The sequence below is a fragment of the Geotrypetes seraphini genome, chromosome 1 (genome assembly GCF_902459505.1).
Source record: "Geotrypetes seraphini chromosome 1, aGeoSer1.1, whole genome shotgun sequence".
Lineage (NCBI taxonomy): Eukaryota > Metazoa > Chordata > Amphibia > Gymnophiona > Dermophiidae > Geotrypetes > Geotrypetes seraphini.
Genome location: NC_047084.1, coordinates 274,891,819 through 274,910,542, shown reverse-complemented (window position 1 = coordinate 274,910,542; position 18,724 = coordinate 274,891,819). Strand labels below are relative to the sequence as shown.

Genomic DNA, 18,724 nt, shown 5'->3' with positions numbered 1-18,724 from the left:
TGAGGAGAGGAGTAACTATGGCACGTTTGAAGACATCAGGAACTATTGCAGTGGAGAGTGATAGGTTGAGGATGTGACAGATGGGAGGGATGACAGTGAGAGTGATAACTCTGAGTAGGCGGAGAGGAATCGGATCAGAGGAACAGGCGGTGGGTTTGAAGGGGAAGAGAAGGTGAGCAGTTTCCTCTTCCAAGACTTCATAAAAGAATGAAAAAGTGACAGGGGTTGTTGAAGGGAGGTTGACAGAGTGAACAGCTGGAAGGGGTGGTGGGGGAGGTACTTGGTTGAGAATTCACTTTCTCACAATACATATATAGATAGAAGGATAAAAGGGATTAGAGAAGGATCACATTACAGGTCATGGGCCTGATGGGCCGCCGCGGGTGCGGACTGCTGGGCACGATGGACCTCGTGTCTGACCCAGCGGAGGCAACTTCTTATGTTCTTATATCCCTATATATATATATATATATATATATATATATATATATATATAGTCTTACCCTTTACCTTTGAATGGCATTATGATTAATGTATATAAATAGAAGTGGTATTCAGTTTCTTCCTATCAGTGAGAGTAATCAATTTCCATGTCCCGCCCCTGCAAATCCTTCTAGTCTGGGTACAATAATTGCCTGGTTACCTGCTGATGGATCATATTACAAGTTTATCTTCTTCTCTCCTGCGCCAACAGTTTATTCCAACTTTCAATAACAGCCATTTCCTTTATCTGCCTTAACAGTTCACTCCAGTAAAATATCTTTCATCTCCCTAAAACCCTGGAGGAGGGGGGCACTAATATTTTGTCTTACTCCCATAACCTAATATGTAACAGCAAAGGAGAAGGAATATGGCTGCATCCTTCTCCTCTACTGTTCAGATCAACTTAGCATTTGAACCATTCTTGACACTATGGGCTCATAATAAAAAAAAAAAAGTCTAAAAAGTGACCTAAATGGGTACTTGGACGATCAAAAAGCCTGATTGTCTAAGTACCCATAATCAAAGCTGGTTTTAGACGTATCTAAAACCAGCTTATAGGCCTTTCCCCTGCCTCTAAACGCATAGAGCAAAATGAGGCGTTTTTAGAGGAGGTGAAAGGGCGGGCGGTGGGCCGACCTACACCTAGGCATACAGTAGGTATAACCAAAACTTTAGGCAGGTTGCCTAGTTGGCACTTGTACGTTTTGACTTAGATCGTTTGGGCCCTTGTGCCTAAGGCCCCGCCCACATGAGGGGTCTAAGACAACTGGGCCGATTCCGGTTGGCCCAGGCGCCTCAAGCCCCACCTGTGGGCGTGGTTTGAGCCGCCTGGGCCAATCAGGCCCTAAGGCCAGCCATTCCGGAGATGGCTGGCCTGTTGGACGGACAGGCTTGCCACCTGTCTGTCCGACCAACAATTTTTAAGGTACGGGGGTGGGGGAGTCATGGGGTCGGCAGGTCGAGGGCAGGAGGGCCTGGAATCCCTCCTGCCCATATTTTAGTGGTGGGTGGGGTTAGGGGGTGTTGCCAGGCCAGGAGGGCTTGGGCTCCCTCCTGGCCCCATCGGACTTGGTGGGCGGGGGAGGGGTTGGGGATCGCAGGGCAAGAGGGCTTGGGCTCCCTCTCGCCCTGATGCTGTCGGGGAGTCGGCGAGGTAAGAGGGCTTGGGCTCCCTCTTGCCCCAATGCTGTCGGGGAGTCAGCGGGGCAAGAGGGCTTGGGCTCCCTGTTGCCCCGATGCTGTCGGGGGTTCGGGGTGCCGCCGGGACAAGAGGGCTTGGGCTCCCTCTTGCCCCGAACGTAGTTGCGGGTTCGGGGTGCCGCAGGCCAGGAGGGCTTGGGCTCACTCCTGCCTGGATCATTGTAGGGGGGGGGGGATTCTGTAACCGGTGTTGTTTTTGACAGACACCGGTTACAGAATCCAGCTTTTAGGCGAAGGACTGGCTCCTCCTTCGCCTAAAAGCCCTTGTTTTGGGCGTTTGGGACTTAGGCTTCTTTTAGGTTGATTATATGGTGTAAGTTTAGATGTAGTGGTGATCTGGGCGTTTAAACAGCTGAACGTAGAGGCAGGCCATTATTAAAAAAAAACTCCTTTTGGATGTTTTTTTTGATAATGGACATTTTCCCTGCTTCTACTTTCAACGTTTAAGGCCTTAGGCCAAAAGGGGACTTAGACGTTTTTTTTATTATGCCCCTCCATACATCCCGCAGTTCAAATACCACAGTTATCCCATGTGGGGGAAGGTGGAGGAGGGACGAGGAAGACATCATCTGACCTACAGCCGCTGTCTTAACTCCTCACTACCTGCCAAATATGAGAAACAGTTTGTGCCACATTGCGGGTAATGAAAAAGGGGCTAAGCATGAAGTATGTGCCATGGGGGAGAACAGGGAACCCTGCAAATCACCAGCTGCTTCCTAGTCTCTGTGCAAAGCAAGTGGAGAATTCTACACAGAAGGGGAATTATGCACAAATTCTACAGCGAGAAGTGGTACAGAACAAAGAATGACACGGGGACAAATTTTTCCCCGTCCCAGCAGGAACTCAATTTCCCCATCCTGTCCCAGAGAGTTCTTTTCCTGTCCCTGACCCATATTCCTGCAAGCTCTGTCCTCATCTGCACAAGCCTCAAACACTTTAAAATCATAAGTAGCAACATTCTAGAGCTCAGATTCTGATGTCATAATGCCTCATTCCACCAATGCCTAAGCTCTGTCCTCATCTGCACAAGCCTCAAACACTTTAAAATCATAAGTAGCAACATTCTAGAGCTCAGATTCTGATGTCATAATGCCTCATTCCACCAATGCCTAAGCTCTGTCCTCATCTGCACAAGCCTCAAACACTTTAAAATCATACGTGTTTAAGATTTGTGAAGTTAAGGCAGAGGTTACAGAAATGGGGCAAGGACAGGAATAGCGACAAAACTTGCAGGGACAGGACGGGGAAATTGAGTTCCTGCGGAGACAGGGAAAAATATGTCCCCGTTTCATTCTCTAGTGCAGAACTTCCCGGAAGTAAATATTTAGGGAATAACTCTTGAGTTAAAGGATGATGTATTAACTGAGGTCTGCGTATCTAGTTACAGGGTTCCCTTGCACAATTCTCACTCCTTCTCCCTTCCACCCCTCACTCAGTACATGGAGAAAATAGTTCCTGTTGAAAATAGTGGTTTGTGCAGTTTCTTGCAAAAACATTTTGTTATAAGGGGTCAAATATCTTAATGATAAAATGTAATTCATAATTAATTTTATTAGTCTGATTCACTATTAGTACTGTGTGACAGCCTTCTAAAATCAAAAATATTAATTAAATTAAGCACATCATACTCTGTTTTAAACAGAATCATCTTTGGCTAAAGCATTTATTGCTAATTATTTTCCTGAATGATCCAATGCTGTTCTGCATTAATTCATTCTAATTGAAGATCGCTGTTTGCATAAAAACTGCATTGTACAAAAGTTCAGTTATCAATTAAAAGATGTTACTGGTAAGTTATCTGTAAAATTCAGAATGCTCCCTGTTAGCCAGACAGTCACAAATTACCACCATACACTGAATCCAAAGCCCACACACTGGCTATGGTATCACCAGTGTAACCTCAAGCATTACATAAACCAGTCAATTTCCCTGAACTGAGCAATACGATTTATCATGTCTCCAAATATGGCTGCTTCAACGCACATGGAGTACAAACTTAATAAAGGCTTACCAGTAATATTTTAAACAGGGTGTCACAATTTGGTTTGCTTTTGACCTATTGGGCATGTGGTAAGTAGAGCTAATTCTTTTATTTTGAAAATGAACAGCTGCAGCCGACCAGTTAGCTGGAGGCTCTAATGCGTAAGTCAGTCATTTTCATTCAAAATCTCTGTCGTTCATCTATGTCTTCTGTCATATTGTTAATTCTCTTTTATCTGAGCTGTCTTTTGGGCTTCATTCATTTCCATCTGCATAGCTGAGAGCTCATGTTGAATCTTCCATAGGGGCTTATTCACTAAAGCAGGTTGAAAGCGTGTTTAAATTGTTGTTTCTATTAGAATTACTGTAGGTCACTTTAACACACTGTTCATAAGTAGCTTTGTTCCCATCACTGAATAACACATTAACATGTTAGAAATGTGCATCACCACAAATTTTTAATGCAAAATCTTGAACTGCACAAGCTGTGCTTTGAGTAATTTTGCATTTTTAATCAGCTCTTTTAAATTTGAATGGAAAAAAAATCTGCATTATTGGGGGAAGAAGCATCACTGGTAATATAAATATGCTAATGTTCATTAATGTTTTATGAATATGCACTCAGCATTAATACAGGCGTTTAATGTGTTTTAAAATGTTAGTTCCCTTTAGTAAATAGGCCCCCTTAATGTTTCTTCATTCCATGGTGTTCAAAGACTCTGCATCAGATTAGATTCTCCCATACCCAGTTGAAAGCAAGGTCTTTGTCTTCATCCAATTTTCCTGGCCCACAAATCTAAATACCTGTAAATTAAAATAAAGCAGACTTCTCTGAATTTGTCTCTATGCTAACAGAGAGCCTAGTTTATTAAGAATAAAGCTTAGTAACTCAGGCCCTAAATAGATTTTATTTTACTTTTTTATGGAAGTTTATGTCTCCAAGTCTAGCCAAGATCCAAAGTGACTGGGGATCAGGTAGCAGGGCCTTGCATATTGGAGTGTTAATTTCCTAAAGGGCAGCTATGTGAAGTATCCAAAAAAGCAACTATTTGCACCTATTTTATAAAGCAAAATAAAGCACCGTAGACCAGAATGCTTTGATTAGCACTGTATTTACCAAACAGCTAACTCCTGCTTTCTGATGTCCTTTATATCAAATTGTTACATTAGTAATTATAATAAATACATTAATTCTGATTTAGAGATATAGTTGTCACCATGGGCTACTGATAAAACATGTTATTTTAACACTAACTTGTGCTATTTTAGCATAGGTCCAGTTTTATGTAGTGAGGCCTAGTTACCAATAATTGAGGTTTGACAGTAAAATAACATGTCTTAATAGTATCCTGTGTTTCAGTAGACTGTTCTGTGGGGCTTTATTTTAGGGACTTTGTGGGGCTCATTATTAAGACACAAAGACATCCCAAAAATGGCATAAACCAGCACTTGGACGTTTTTCATGCCAAACCGTCAAAGTGCGGCTATAAATACTTGGCGTACTCTTTGTATATACACACATATTTTATAAAATACATGAATGCATTGTAGTTGTGTCCCAGCTTCTCCCAAATTACACTCCTGCGAATGCCTGTGCACGGTGCTCACAATGCATATGCAATCTGATTGACACCCCCCCCATGTACATGTGTTATTTGGATGTATAGTTTTATAGCTGCTACTTTATGCAAAATATGCTTTATACATGCAAAATACTTGATAAAACATCTCCATGGGGTAACCTTTTAGATCTTTGCTCATATAAAGCCTCTAATACATGCAGAAAAGCATTTTTATTAAATTTGAGACTGCATCTGTGTATAAAAAATATACAGACAGAAAGTACACACCTGCTTTAAGAACATAAGAACATCGCGCCCAGCGGTCCGCGACCTGTAAAGTGATCTTTTGTTCCTGAGGGCATAGTTTGGAGGGAGTTACAATGTATTCACACATTTTATGAAATGTCTGTGCATGGTATATGCAGTGGGTACCTTCATACAAGTTTCAAGTTTTATTAAAATTTGATATTTATTTATTTAAGAAATTTCTATACCATTTAAAACTAAACGGTTTACATAATTTACATACATAATTTTAAAACAAAAACATAATAAAATAGACATACAAACAATCCCCAGAAATCATATCTATAAACTAATACCATGGCTTATATTAAAAGAAGATCATGAATAGTTCATCAACTCTGCCAGAGAGGAAAATTATTGGCTAGAAAAAGGCATCTACAAATAATTGCATCTTGAGTAATTTCCTAAACATGCCCTTTTCAGGAGAATTTCATATTTGGCCCACAAAGGATTTCCATATTTTAAATCCTGCACAACAAAAAGTCATTTTACCAGTCTCAACAAGCCTTGGATGGTTCATAGACAAAATCGCGCGAGACAATGGCGCGCTGACAACTGAGCGCAGACAACTGAGCGCAAGGTTGACGGCGCGCCGAAGAAAAGCACTATTGTAAAGGGTTCCGAAGGGGGGTGTTGGTGGGGAACCCCCCTATTTTACTTAACAGACATCGCGCTGGCGTTTTGGGGGGGAAAAACGGAAAAAAAGGGAAAAAGTTCAGTTTTAAGTATAATGTGGGGGGTTACAACCCCCCAAACCCCCCACAACGGCAGCACAATGTCTGTTAAGTAAAGTGGGGGGAGGTTCCCCCCACACACCCCTGTCGGAGACCTTTAAAATAGTGCTTTTCTTCGGCGTGCCGTCACCTTGCGCTCAGTTGTCGGCGCGCCGTTGTCTCGCGTGATTTAGTCCCGTCACCGCCTTGGATTCACATTCGTCCTCAGTAATCGCCTATTCAAGATTTCTAGGCGAAATGCAAAAATAAAAATTATACAGGGATAAAAATTTATAAACATAACATCAGACTTATCAGACATACCGAAACATGAGGGTAGATGGGGAGGAACTACAATCGTTGAGAAAAGAACATTCAAGGATAGAACAGTTAGGGGGGTTAGATGAGAGAGACTAGGGGCTCCTTTTACAAAGGTGCTCTAGCAGTTTTAGCGCATGTTAAAATGCCGCGTGTGCTAGCTGCTACCGCCTCCTTTTAAGCAGGTGGTAATTTTTCGGCTAGCGCGCGCTATAGCACACGCTAATCTTGTGCGTGCGCTAAAAATGCTAGCGCACTTTAGTAATAGGAGCCCTAGGTTCTTTTTTTAAGGATAGCGACGTTTATTCGAGCTTCGGAACAAGTGTGAATGTGTGTGTCAATATTTGTGCACCTATTCAGGGTGCATGTTATGGAAAGGCCAATATAAATCTATGTTGCTTTTGTAATACAGGCCCAGAATAGGTGCCATTTTGGACTTCTCAAGTGTCCTGTTACAAAACCAGACCCATATTACACAGGTTGTCAGTCAGAAGGCCCAGAAGGGATTATTCTCAGCTGATGGCTTTTGATCTTAGCCAAAATGAATGAGTGGAAGCTGTTGTCTCGCTAGTGGTGCTCATATGGGCTGGTACAGTGGGAAAGAATATAACTAATTGCCATATGCTACTATAGTGATGATCTCAACAGTGATTCTCTGTATTCATCGGGTCACTATTCAAAGTCATTTCTCCATATTAACAGCAGCCATTATCCGGATAAATGCCTTAGGGGTCCTTTTACTAAGGCGCGCTAACCGATTTAGCGCGCCCCCATTATATTCTATGGGGGCGTTAGCATTTAGCTTGCACTAAATCAGTTAGCGCGCCTTAGTAAAAGGATCCCTTAGTGCTGGCTGTAGATTCTCAAAATGGTGATTTCTAGGTAATAAGGGATACCCAACAGTGGAGATGAGAAAAAGGCAATTGTAACACTACACAAATTCTTTTTTGGGATCTTCTCCGAGTCTAGAATGCAAATATAAAATGTACACATAATGTTTTTTACAGTATATGTCTATGTAGTTTTTAACTATTGTTGTTTTCTTGGCACTGTTGTATTATTGATTATTTTAGATTGTTTTATTTATATTTATTTCAGTGGGCCTGCTATTGTGACATTCACTTGTTACATGGAAGATTCCTTCTATTTAGCACTCATTTGCTATTATTTTTTAATTACATTTTTATTATTTATATTTTAAGTAGTTTTGTGGGCTCCTTTTCTTTCTTTATTATATTTCTATGTAATATATATGCTTTATATTTGTGTTTTAGACTCCTGATACAGGCACTACAGCCAAAACATGGCCCATGTTGAATCAGAGTAGATCCCAATAAAGAATTCATGAAGTGTTACCATTATGGCCTTTTTGTCATCTCCGTTGTTGTTGGTTATCCCTTCTTTGTGATTTGTGGAGCATTGCTCTTCTGTTTTAGGGCTCCTTTTACAAAGGCGCGTTAGTGGGTTTAACGCGCATGCCTTTTCATCGCGCACTAACCCCTGCGCTAGCCGAAAAACTACCGCCTGCTAAAAAGGCAGTAGCGGCTATCGTGTCCGGCGGTTTAGCGTGCGGTATTATGCGCGCTAACGCACTTTCGTAAAAGGAGCCCTTAGTTAAGCTACTGGGGTAATGCCACTGAATACCCTTATACACCACCTCTGAATAGTGCTGGGGTGTATCATGGGAGGAGCTGGTATTTCAAACTATCTGATTATAATATATCTGACATTGTGTATATACCCACTTCCATCCATTCTTTCCATATAATGCTTTTTCCATCAATGCAGATATTCCCATTTCCCCAAAGAGGACATAGATTTGATCTTCCAAATAGAATATCCAGCAGAGAGGCAAGTTCAACAAGCGCCCTTTGAGTAAATCTTAGGGTTTAATTTCAGATGCTGTGGAAGCACAACACAAATTAAGTCTTGCAACCTAAATGGGTGGATCAAATTATGCTTCCCTCTGACTGAACTGCCTGGGCGGAAACATGAAGCAGAGTCAGAGGGAAGCTTTGGATTGAGCACCGCGTTGCTGATCTGAAGTTCTGTTGATGCCGGGGGTAGAAGGAGGCCTGTTGCCGATATTATGTGTCATCGCGGGGGCAGGGGGGGGGGGGCGTTGCCGATCTTGTTGTCAAAATCGGAAAGGTGAGAGGAAAGGAGAGAGATAGGCCTGTGGTGGATGGAGAGATTGAGAGAAGGGGACAGATGATGGAAGTGGGGAGAAGGGGGAGAGAGAAGAGAGCAGATGATGGAAGTGGGGAGAAGGAGGAGAGAGAAGAGGGCAGATGATAGAAGTTGGGAGAAGGAGGAGAGAGAAGAGGGCAGATGATGGAAGTGGACAGAAGGGGGAGAGAGAAGAGGGCAGATGATGGAAGTGGGGAGAGAGAAGAGGGTAGATGATGAAAGTGGGGAGAAGGGAGAGCAAATGTTGAATGGAAGTGGAGAAAGAGAACACATACTGGATGGAAGGAGGGATAAAGAAAAAGGACATATGCTGGATGGGGGAAGAAGATAGAGTTAGTGAGTTAGTGGAGGAGTGAAGGAAAGGGGTGGCATGCTGTGCGTAGACACAGTGAAAAGAGGGAAACTGAGGACTGCATAGTCAGAAAGAATTTAATTTAGATGGAGGCAGAAAATAAAGAAGGAAGACTAGAGAAGGAAAGGGAAGAGAGAGAGGCGAGAGAGATGCCAGAGAACGGGGAAGGAGACAGAAATATCAGATCTGAGTGGAGGAAATGAGAAGAGAGAGATGCTAAAAACCACAGGGGGGAGGGAAAGAGAGATGAAAGGAGAAAGATGCCAAACCATGAGGGAACAGAGGGAAGATGATGGATGCCAGACCAAAGGGGGGGGGGTCTAGAGGAGAGATTGCAGGGGGAGACAGACAGTTTCTAGAAGGGGTAGACAGTGGATGGAACGGGTAGATGCTGGATTGAAGAGGCAGGGCAGATGCTGGAAGGAAGAATGAAGAGAATATAAAAGCGGAAACCAGAGACAACAAAAGGTAGAAAAAAATCATTTTATTTCTATTTTGTCATTAGAATATATCAGATTTGAAATATATATCCTGCTAGAGACATAACTGGGGAGTGCAAAGCTCAGGCAGTGCTTCTTTAGATGGAAGGGGTAGAGAAAGAGGGCACATGATGGAAGGAGGGAATAAATAAAAGGAGGGCACATGATGGGGGGGAAAGGATTGAGTTAGGGAAATACTGGAGAGGATGAGGGAAAGAGGTGGCGAGCTATAGGCAGACAGTAAAAAAGGAAATTGATGAGAGGGTAGTAAGAACGTAATCTAGATGACTGCAGAAAATAAATTGAAAAGGAAAATGAGGGAAGAAAGGGATTGCAGAAGAGAGGTGTGGGACAGGGAAAGAGAGGAGAGAGATGCCAGACCAATGGGGGGTGAAAGGAGAGATGGAAGAGGGAGGCATACAGTTTCTGGAAGGGGCATAGAAGGAGAGAAGATGCCATATATTTCAAAGCTAACATTCAAAGTAGTGAGCACTGGAGGATTAAGTGATTTGCCCAGGGGTCACAACTAGCAGCACTGGGATTTGATCTCACAACCTCTGGGTACAGAGGCAGCAGCTCCACCAGTGAGCCACACCTTCCACCTGACATTTCAGAGAGGTGTCACTGTAGGGGCAGAGAGACGGCAGACAGTGGATGAAAGGAAGAGAGTAACAAGAAGATGAGGAAAGCAGAAACCAGAGAAGACAAAGGTAGAACAAAAATGTTCTATATATGTATTGCTTTAGGAGACATGTGTCACTGTTTCTGTGGTGTTGCTGGTTCAATTTAACCTTTGTCTATGTATTTCTATTTTATCCCCCCTTTTACAAAACTGTGGAGCGTTTTTTAGCGCCAGCCGTGGTGGTAGCAGCTCTGATGCTCAGAATTCTATGAGCGTCAGAGCTGTTACCACCGTGGCTAAAATCCACACTACAGTTTTGTAAAAGGGAGAGGGATTAGTTTGTGATGACATATTCCATACTAAGGGAAGGTGTTTTCTGTGTGCTGTGTGTTTGAAAGATATAGTTTTCTGTTAGGATTGATGGTGTAGGATTGATCTGTACTAGTCTGGCTTGTTTAGTTTTACAATGGGTGTATTGATGTTGTACTGCTTACTGCAGTATGTAAGATGCTGCCTTTTACTAGGTACTCATGTATGACATGTGGCTTGTTACTAAAAATCATGTTTTTCGTACAGATGGGGGTGTGTCAAAAAATGATGGGCCCCTGGTGTCACATATGCTAGGTACGCCACTGGAATATCTTATGTTTTGTGATGATATAGTTTGTGAGCAGATCTTTTCAGAATTTATATTCTCTCCTGTTTAAATGTATGATTATTATAGAAAATTTCAATAAAATTTTGGAACTGGGAAAAAAAAAGGGAAATGTACTGAACTGGTTCAAAGGCTTCCTGAAATCTCATAGCTACCAAGTCAAGATTGGGAACACACTATCTACATCATGGACCATTGTTGTGCTTGCTCTTCAACGTCTACCTTGCTTCCCTAAGAGAACAACTCAGTAGTCTAAACATCTCCCATTACAGCTACGTTGACGACATTACAATCGTCACATGCCTGACACCCACAGAAATACACAGAATAGAATACAATAGAAAATTGGATGACCCACTTCAAATTAAAACAAAATTATTCTTAGCCACAGCCACCAACTCCTCAATAAACTCCATAACCTTAAGGGGAATCAACTTTCCTATCTCATCCACAATCAGAATCCTGGGCATATATCTAGACAGACAACTGTCCATGTCCGCCCAAGACAACCATGTCACATGCAAAGGATTCAACATACTCTGGAAACTCAGATCCATCAGAAAATTCTTTGACCAGGCGCCTTTCAAACTCCTAGTCCAAACACTGATCCTAAGCATCCTAGATTACTGCAACATCATCTACCTAGCAGGACTACACATATACTTCTGGAAACTAAGGGGGTCTTTTACTAAGGCGTGCTAGCTGATTTAGCACATGCTAAATGCTAACGTGTCCATAGAATATAATGGGCGTGTTAGCATTTAGCACGCGGTAATATTTAGCGCGCCTTAGTAAAAGACCTCCTAAGTGTCATGCAAAATACTGCAGTAACGCTCATATTCAACCTGAAAAATTCAATCACATCACACCTTTCTACCAAAAACTTAATTGGCTGAAAATTGAGAGCAGAGTACTTTTCAAATTCAGATGACTCTTTAACAAAGCTCTGTTTGGTCTACTGCCCAACTTCCTCACCAATCAGTTCACATTCGCCAGACCCAGACAATCAATTCGACCTCAATCATTCTTCACCTTCTTCTCAATTAAAGGATGCACCCATAAGAGATTCAACAACAGACTCCTACCCTACCAAGCAGTCTCCAAAGATCCTGAATGGAGCCAACTTGGTCAGAACATCAACCTCTTACATGTACTTCAGAAAGTTCCTAAAAACACTCCTCTTCCCCAAACAGGACGACCCATCTTAAACTTTCCATGAAAAGACTCCTGAGTCCGACCTATTGACTCTCTATTCCATGTTGTTGCTCTATGAACATTCTTACCTATTTATTTATCTCCCTCCTTATAAAACCCTGCTTAACCTTCCTCTATGTGATCTATACAGTTTTCAGTCCTTTCTCCATTGCTGTAACTTGCTGACTCTCCTCAGCCATTTTTCCTGTAAACTGCCTCGAACTGAAAGGCTTTCACAGTATATAAATAAAAATTTATGTTATGTTATGTTAAACTTCCAACATATACAGTGTGTTGGTTTCTCAAATAGGGAAAGTCATTTTAGGAGATCATTCTGTAAGTGGCCCCTGGTGTCATTTATTATTCAACACAGCCAAAGTGGTACGCTTAATCCATTAGAGGCTCACAACTTAAGGTGAAACAGCTTTTATGTGTCAAGAGCTTATACTATCAGCTACCAGATAGTGCTCACTCAACAAAAAGACACCAGCCTGTGAGATCAGAGAGGAGAAACTTCTCTTGGGCTTATTCCAGACTGGGGCATGTGAGCAGGTGGAATGTAAGCAGGCCGTTTATCCATCAGATATTAATAGCTCCCCCGTTTGTTGTTTTCTTTCAATGCAGCCGCCAGATCTGGTGTAAGTGGCAATAACATACTTAAATGAGTATGAATTGTAAAGAAAAACTCAGCAGTAAATTTTAAATAATGTTTAATTAAGACATCAAGGGACAGTATAGTTCTACATGTCTCTTGTATAGTTTTACAGGTTTGTAAAGACAAAAATTCAGAAGGAAGTGAAAGGTGGAGAATTAAGGAAGCAGAGAAAAGAGGAGCAATATGGCTTTTTAAAAAAGGAGAAAGTGGAAGGATGAGTGTAAGAGCAACACAGAAGCTGACACCTTGAAGGAAGTGGAAAGAGAAGGGACATTTTCTGGTGAACGGGTGGTTCTATGCTGCATCTTCGGGGGGGGGGGGGGAATCCATCCAGTTGGATTTTCAAGATAGCCACAGTGAATATTGGGTTGAGAATCATTGCTCTAATGTGGTACAGGGAGTTCAAGGTGCATGCAGACAGGCCTGGCTTTCAGAGCAACTCAGCTCTGCATATCCTGTACTGTTAAACTGGGGCATCAATACACTTCTCCCTTCATATTCGCTGTGATAGGGGATTAACAGAACCGCAAATACAGGAAAACTGCAAATAAATTTTTCATATACATTCGCTGTTTTCTATTAAAAACCATTGTGAATATGGTGAAACCATGAATAACATGATGGGAGACCTGGCCTGTTCCTGAAGGAGAGGCAAAACACGGTGAAGAAAGTGCTGGGAATCGGCATTTTCCTTAAATGCTTGGAATCAGCAAGTTAAAAACCATGAATAATCAAAACTGTGAATGCTGAAACCGCAAATTTGGAGGGAAAAGTGTATCTGTAGGAATCTTTAGTGTCCAATCACAGAGCAGGGATTTATACACCACGTCATGAGAGTCGAGCAATTCTTAATACCCCGCTCCTTTTCCAGTTTGTACCTGTTGTTCTGGGGCCAGGATTCTCAAAGGTGAGCTCAGTGTGACAAAACTGATTTCTATAACAGTTATGTGCTGATTATTTTTTAACACGCATGGAAGCTACATCTGCAAAACATCCGTGAATGCGTTTCTTAACAAAATGTGGAGGTGTTTTCTAATAAAAGTTTTTTAAAATGCTGAATGTGCTCAGTTTAAGACCTTAGTCCACACAGTTATGTGTTACAGTGTGGCACTGACATGCATTCAAGGCTTGTGAAGGGCACTCTTGTACTAAAGCTTAACGCATGGTCCATAGATACCAAATAGGACATGCAACCTTTAGTACACACTAAGCTTTTATAAAAGGTCCCCTTAATTTGTTGGGTCTTTATTGTATAGAAATGGAAAAAGAAAAATTAGAAAAATAGACAAGGCTGAAGAGGGAAACTATATTATGGGGCTGTCTGTATGTTATGTTACCATATATACTCAAATATAAACCCATCCAAATATAAACCGAGGTAACCTTTCCCCCCCGAAAAAAGGTTGACTTGAATATAAACCGGGGTGGGGTGGTTTAATATTCAAGTGCAGTGCCTTTGCCAGGCTCACTCCCCTATCCTGCTAGTCTCTGCACCCACTCCCTTCCTGCCAGGCTTTGTACCCTGACCCCCTCACTCCCAATGATTTGCAGGCTTCCACATGGCCTGCCATAAGACCCAATGGTCCAGCGGTGGCCGGGTCTTGTGGTCACGCGAGAACATGTGGCAGCCAATCACCTAATGACTGCATGGGCAGGTGTAAAGGAAGGTCGCTCCTGCCACGATTCACTGCTGGACCATCAGGGATACTAAAGGTACTCAGGGGAGGTGGGAGGGAGGTAAAAAATTCTTAGAATCGGTTGGGACAGGAGGCAGGAGGGATCCCTCCTGTCCTAGCCCCGCTGGACCACCAGGTCGCAGGGCAGGCCCAGCAGAGGCCTGCAACAGGCTCTGGAAGGGGGTGGATCAGCACTGACTCAAATATAAACTGAGACCCCCATTTTTGGGCCATATTTTTGGCCCCAAAATCTCAGTTTATATTCGAGTATATAGGGTATGTTAATCAGGTTTTCTATTCTGACTTTACCTATTCAGTTCAAGGTCAGATTACATTACAAGAGGTTGGGTCAGTTACCCAGGAAATTACAAAGGACAGTTTGACACAGACATTCAATATGGTTGTTCAGTACAACTATTAATACAGTTAGGTTGTAGTTACAAATACATATAGTAGTTACAAGTACAAGTAGGTCATCGTTAGCTCTTCGTTTTGTCCCAGGAGTTGCATTAGACAGTTTAGAAATAGTTTTTTACAATTGCCATTCAGTTTCTTCAGGGGACAGGGTTGGCTCCCTGTCTCGGTAGAGAAATGCTTTTAAAAGTTGTCTGAACCTGAGATAGGGGTCAGAAGATTGTAGTGTAAGCAGTAGTTGGTTCCAGCATTTTGCTAATTGATATTGGATGGATAAGATAATTTGCCTGGTAGACTTTATATTGTTGCATATTGGGAATTTTTAATGGAAAATGGTAGTAATTTACCTGGCCTAGTAAGCAGCTAGACTTATTTCTGCTAGGAGAGGTGGTCAAAAGAGTAACTATGAACAAAAATAAAAGGTGCTTTTTTTATTTGAAAGGATCTTATTTGCCTGAACATAGGGTATTCATTGATTAGAAAAACATTATTTCACTAATTTACCTGTTTGAGAATGATCATATCAATTGTGTCTTGCTCAGAAGAATCATATAGTATCTTTATTAGTATACAAAAGCAGTGATGCCCTATGGGCATAATATTATTTGATAATTTTTATACTGTATTAAAAAAAAAAACCCAACATACTCACAGATCTATATCACCTAATATCTCTCCAGGAGAGATGTAACAGAATACTGTTTTCAGCTTTTCCTAAAACCATAAAACTCGGATCAACAAGAAGATCAGTGCAAAGGCCACAGTATTAAATGGCAACTCAAGAGTAGTCATCAGCTGCTTCTTCCCTTCAAACTGGCACGCAGAGAAATGAGACCTAAGGACACAATAATGCCCGCATGTATCTAGTATCCAAATCACGGAGAACCTTGAATATCAAAGACAGCACTTTGCATTTTGTCTGAAATTCAATGGGTAGCCAGTGACAGTGTTGTAACATATGACTACAGTGATTTTTTTTTTTTTTTAATATTAAGGGCTGCCCCCTTCTCATCAACTCCCCTAAACATAGTTCTAGTTTTGCACAGTTTGAAGTTAACATGACCAGACAATTAGACAAGAAGGGACTTGGCAGAGTCCTAGTTTTCTTAAATCGTTACCAGCCATAACGTTCCACTGCCCCATCATCCCCTTCCCTTTAAACTATTACTAGAATACATTTTAAGATTCATCTATATGTAACTCTTACTTGCCTGGTAAGCATCAGAGCGGGTTTCTTTAAATTTAAGAGTTTGTCAGAAGGTCAAGATCAGGACCAGCAAGAGCTGGGATATTAATCTACCCCATTCAGCACTCTCCTTTCATCCAGTGAGTCCAGGCCAGAAGTCATAGTTGTAGTTCTGAACCAAAAGAGTTTACTTGAATTTGGAAGGTGCAAAGAAAAAAATTTGGAATTTGGAAGGTGCAAAGAAAAAAATGGGGGGGGGTTCTCAGCATTAACTATATACAGTAAGTAGCATGATAAAGTAATTCAGTGCTTCCTCATGAACACTCTTGTTTCTCTACTAGGACCTTCCCTTGGTCTCTTTTTAGGTATTCAGGCTGTGATCTAGTTACTCTTTCTCTTTCAACCTTTGTAGGATTTGTAGTAGGGGCTGGTTCTCTGTTCCATCTCTTCTGTTGGTGCAGATTTATCAACTTTATAGACTCCATTGGATGCAGGCCATTCATGTATCTTCTCCAGATAGTGGCTTTGGTAGCTGGGGATCCTTTCCTCTTTCAGTAGATGTGTGTTGGTTGGGAGGCGAGAGCCAAGCCTTTTTCCCATGCAGTACTGGTAGAGTGCTGAGGAGAAGGAGCTAAAGACAAAGCAACCCCCCCCCCCTACCTTCTCGGACTGGGTAGATATGCCAGCCCAATTTCTGTCCAAGAGATGTCTCCGATTTCCACTATCAATCACTCAAAAGAAAAATAGCTATATTTCAGAAACTGGGGAATATTATAAGTCAATTTCTTTGCCTGGATTACCAGAGAATTGGGTAGAAGGAGTGCACTAGATGTGGTGTATCTAGATTTTACAAAGCCTTTGACAGTGTACCACACAGACATCTAATAAATAAACTGAGTTCTCGCCCCAAAGTGATGGGCTGGGTCAGGAACTGGTTAAGTGGGTAGTGGTCAAATGAGATCGCTCTGAGGAAAGGGTTGTTACCAGCGGTGTGCCTCAAAGTTCTGTTCTTGGGCCTGTTCTTTTTAACATTTTTATAAGCGATATTGCTGAAGGGCTGTCAAGTAAGATGTGCCTATTTGTGGATGATACCACAATCTGCAATAGAGTAGACACCCCGGATGATGTGAATAACATGAAGAAAGACCTAGCAAAGCTTGAAGAATGGTCTGAAATTTGGCAGCTAAAATTTATTGATAATAAATGCAAGGTCATGCATTTGGGCTGCAAAAACATGAAGGAACAGTACAGTCTAGGGGGTGAAGAACTTATGTGGAAGACAGAAGAGCGGGACTTAGGTGTGATTGTATGTGATGATCTTAAGGTGGCCAAACAAGTTGAAAAGGTGATGGTGAAAGCTAGAAGGATGCTAGGATGCATAGGAAGAGGTATGGCTAGTAGGGAAAAGGAGATATTGATACCCTTGTATAAGACTTTGGTGAGACTTCATTTAGAATATTGTGTACAATTCTGGAGACTACATCTTCAAAAATATATAAAAATGATGGAGTCAGTCCAGAAGAAGGCTACTAAAATGGTGCGTGGTCTTCATCATAAGGTGTATGGGGACAGACTTAAAGATCTCAATCTGTATACTTTGGAGGAAAGGCAGGAGAGGGAGATATGATAGAGACGTTTAAATACCTAAGTGTGCTTGAGTCTAGTCTTTTTTTCATTTGAAAGGAAACACTGGAATGAGAGAGCATAGGATAAAGTTAAGAGGTGATAGGCTCCAGAGTAATCTAAGGCAGTGTTTTTCAACCGCTGTTCCGCGGCACACTAGTGTGCCGCGAGATGTTACCTGGTGTGCCATACGGTGCAGACACTGATTAGGCCTCAGGCCGGGTCCCGCACGCGCTCCCATGAGACTCCCCCGGTCCCCGCTGCTGTTCAGTTTCGATCTTCTGCTCTGACGCAACCGGAAACAGGAAGTTGCAGCAGAGCAGAAGATTGAACAGTGAGCAGCCGCGCGTGCATGTCGCCGAAAAACAAAACCTACAAACTAAGGTGAGGCGAAGGGAGAGAGCTGGCTAAACAGTAGGATCGATTGGGCAGGCGAGTGGTGTTTGCGGGGACCATTCGATCGCTCGTGTTCCCGGCTCAAATTGGAAGGAGGGAGTGAAAGGGAAAAGGATTCTGGGCCAAGGGGATGAAGACGGAAAGAAAAACCCACAGCAGGAAAGAAAGGGAAGGACAGGCAGGTGAGCCAGATGCTAGAAGCAGGGGGGGGGGAAGAAAGAGGGAAAAAAGCTAGATGGGGTTGAAAAGAAGAGACACACTGGTATGGAAGAGGAAGATAGGGGAAATCTGGACACAGGAAGGTAACAGAAAGAGGGGAAATTATGTGCATGGGGCATAGGGACAGAGACATAAAGGGGACATGCCATGGGGATGGTATATGGACTCAGGGGGGGGGCAATGACAGATACATAGGGGAGATATTAGAAATGGAGAAAATAGGAGCACAGAAGCGAGATGGTTTGTGGGGATGGGACAGGGACCGAGCTCGCAGGCTCCAGTGGCTTGCACAAATTACATTGTAACGTGCCATGAAAATAAGAGGGAGGAAGGTAGATAGATAAGCCACGTGAGAGGAGCTGAAGGGTAGTAGAAAGGAACAGATGGTAAAGGAGGGAGGGAAGGGTGGTGGTGGAAAGGAATAGGACAGACATTGAAGGAGGGTGGAGAGGATCAGACCCCGAAGGGAAATGTAGAAGACAGAGTGGGAAGAAGACAGAT

General features: G+C 42.4%; 1 protein-coding gene across 7 annotated transcripts in view; it reads left to right on the top strand.

Moving 5' to 3' along the window:
* Positions 1–18,724, top strand: part of REEP1 (receptor accessory protein 1) — a 192,991-nt gene that overhangs the window by 120,000 nt on the left and 54,267 nt on the right. For 5 of the 7 annotated variants that reach the window (XM_033951956.1, XM_033951976.1, XM_033951947.1 and 2 more), the window contains exon 7: positions 13,581–13,616. The exons of the other annotated variants lie outside the window; for them this stretch is intronic. In XM_033951956.1, the coding sequence (XP_033807847.1) occupies positions 13,581–13,616 (36 nt within the window). The remainder of the gene's footprint in view (positions 1–13,580; positions 13,617–18,724) is intronic. 7 annotated transcript variants of the gene reach the window in all.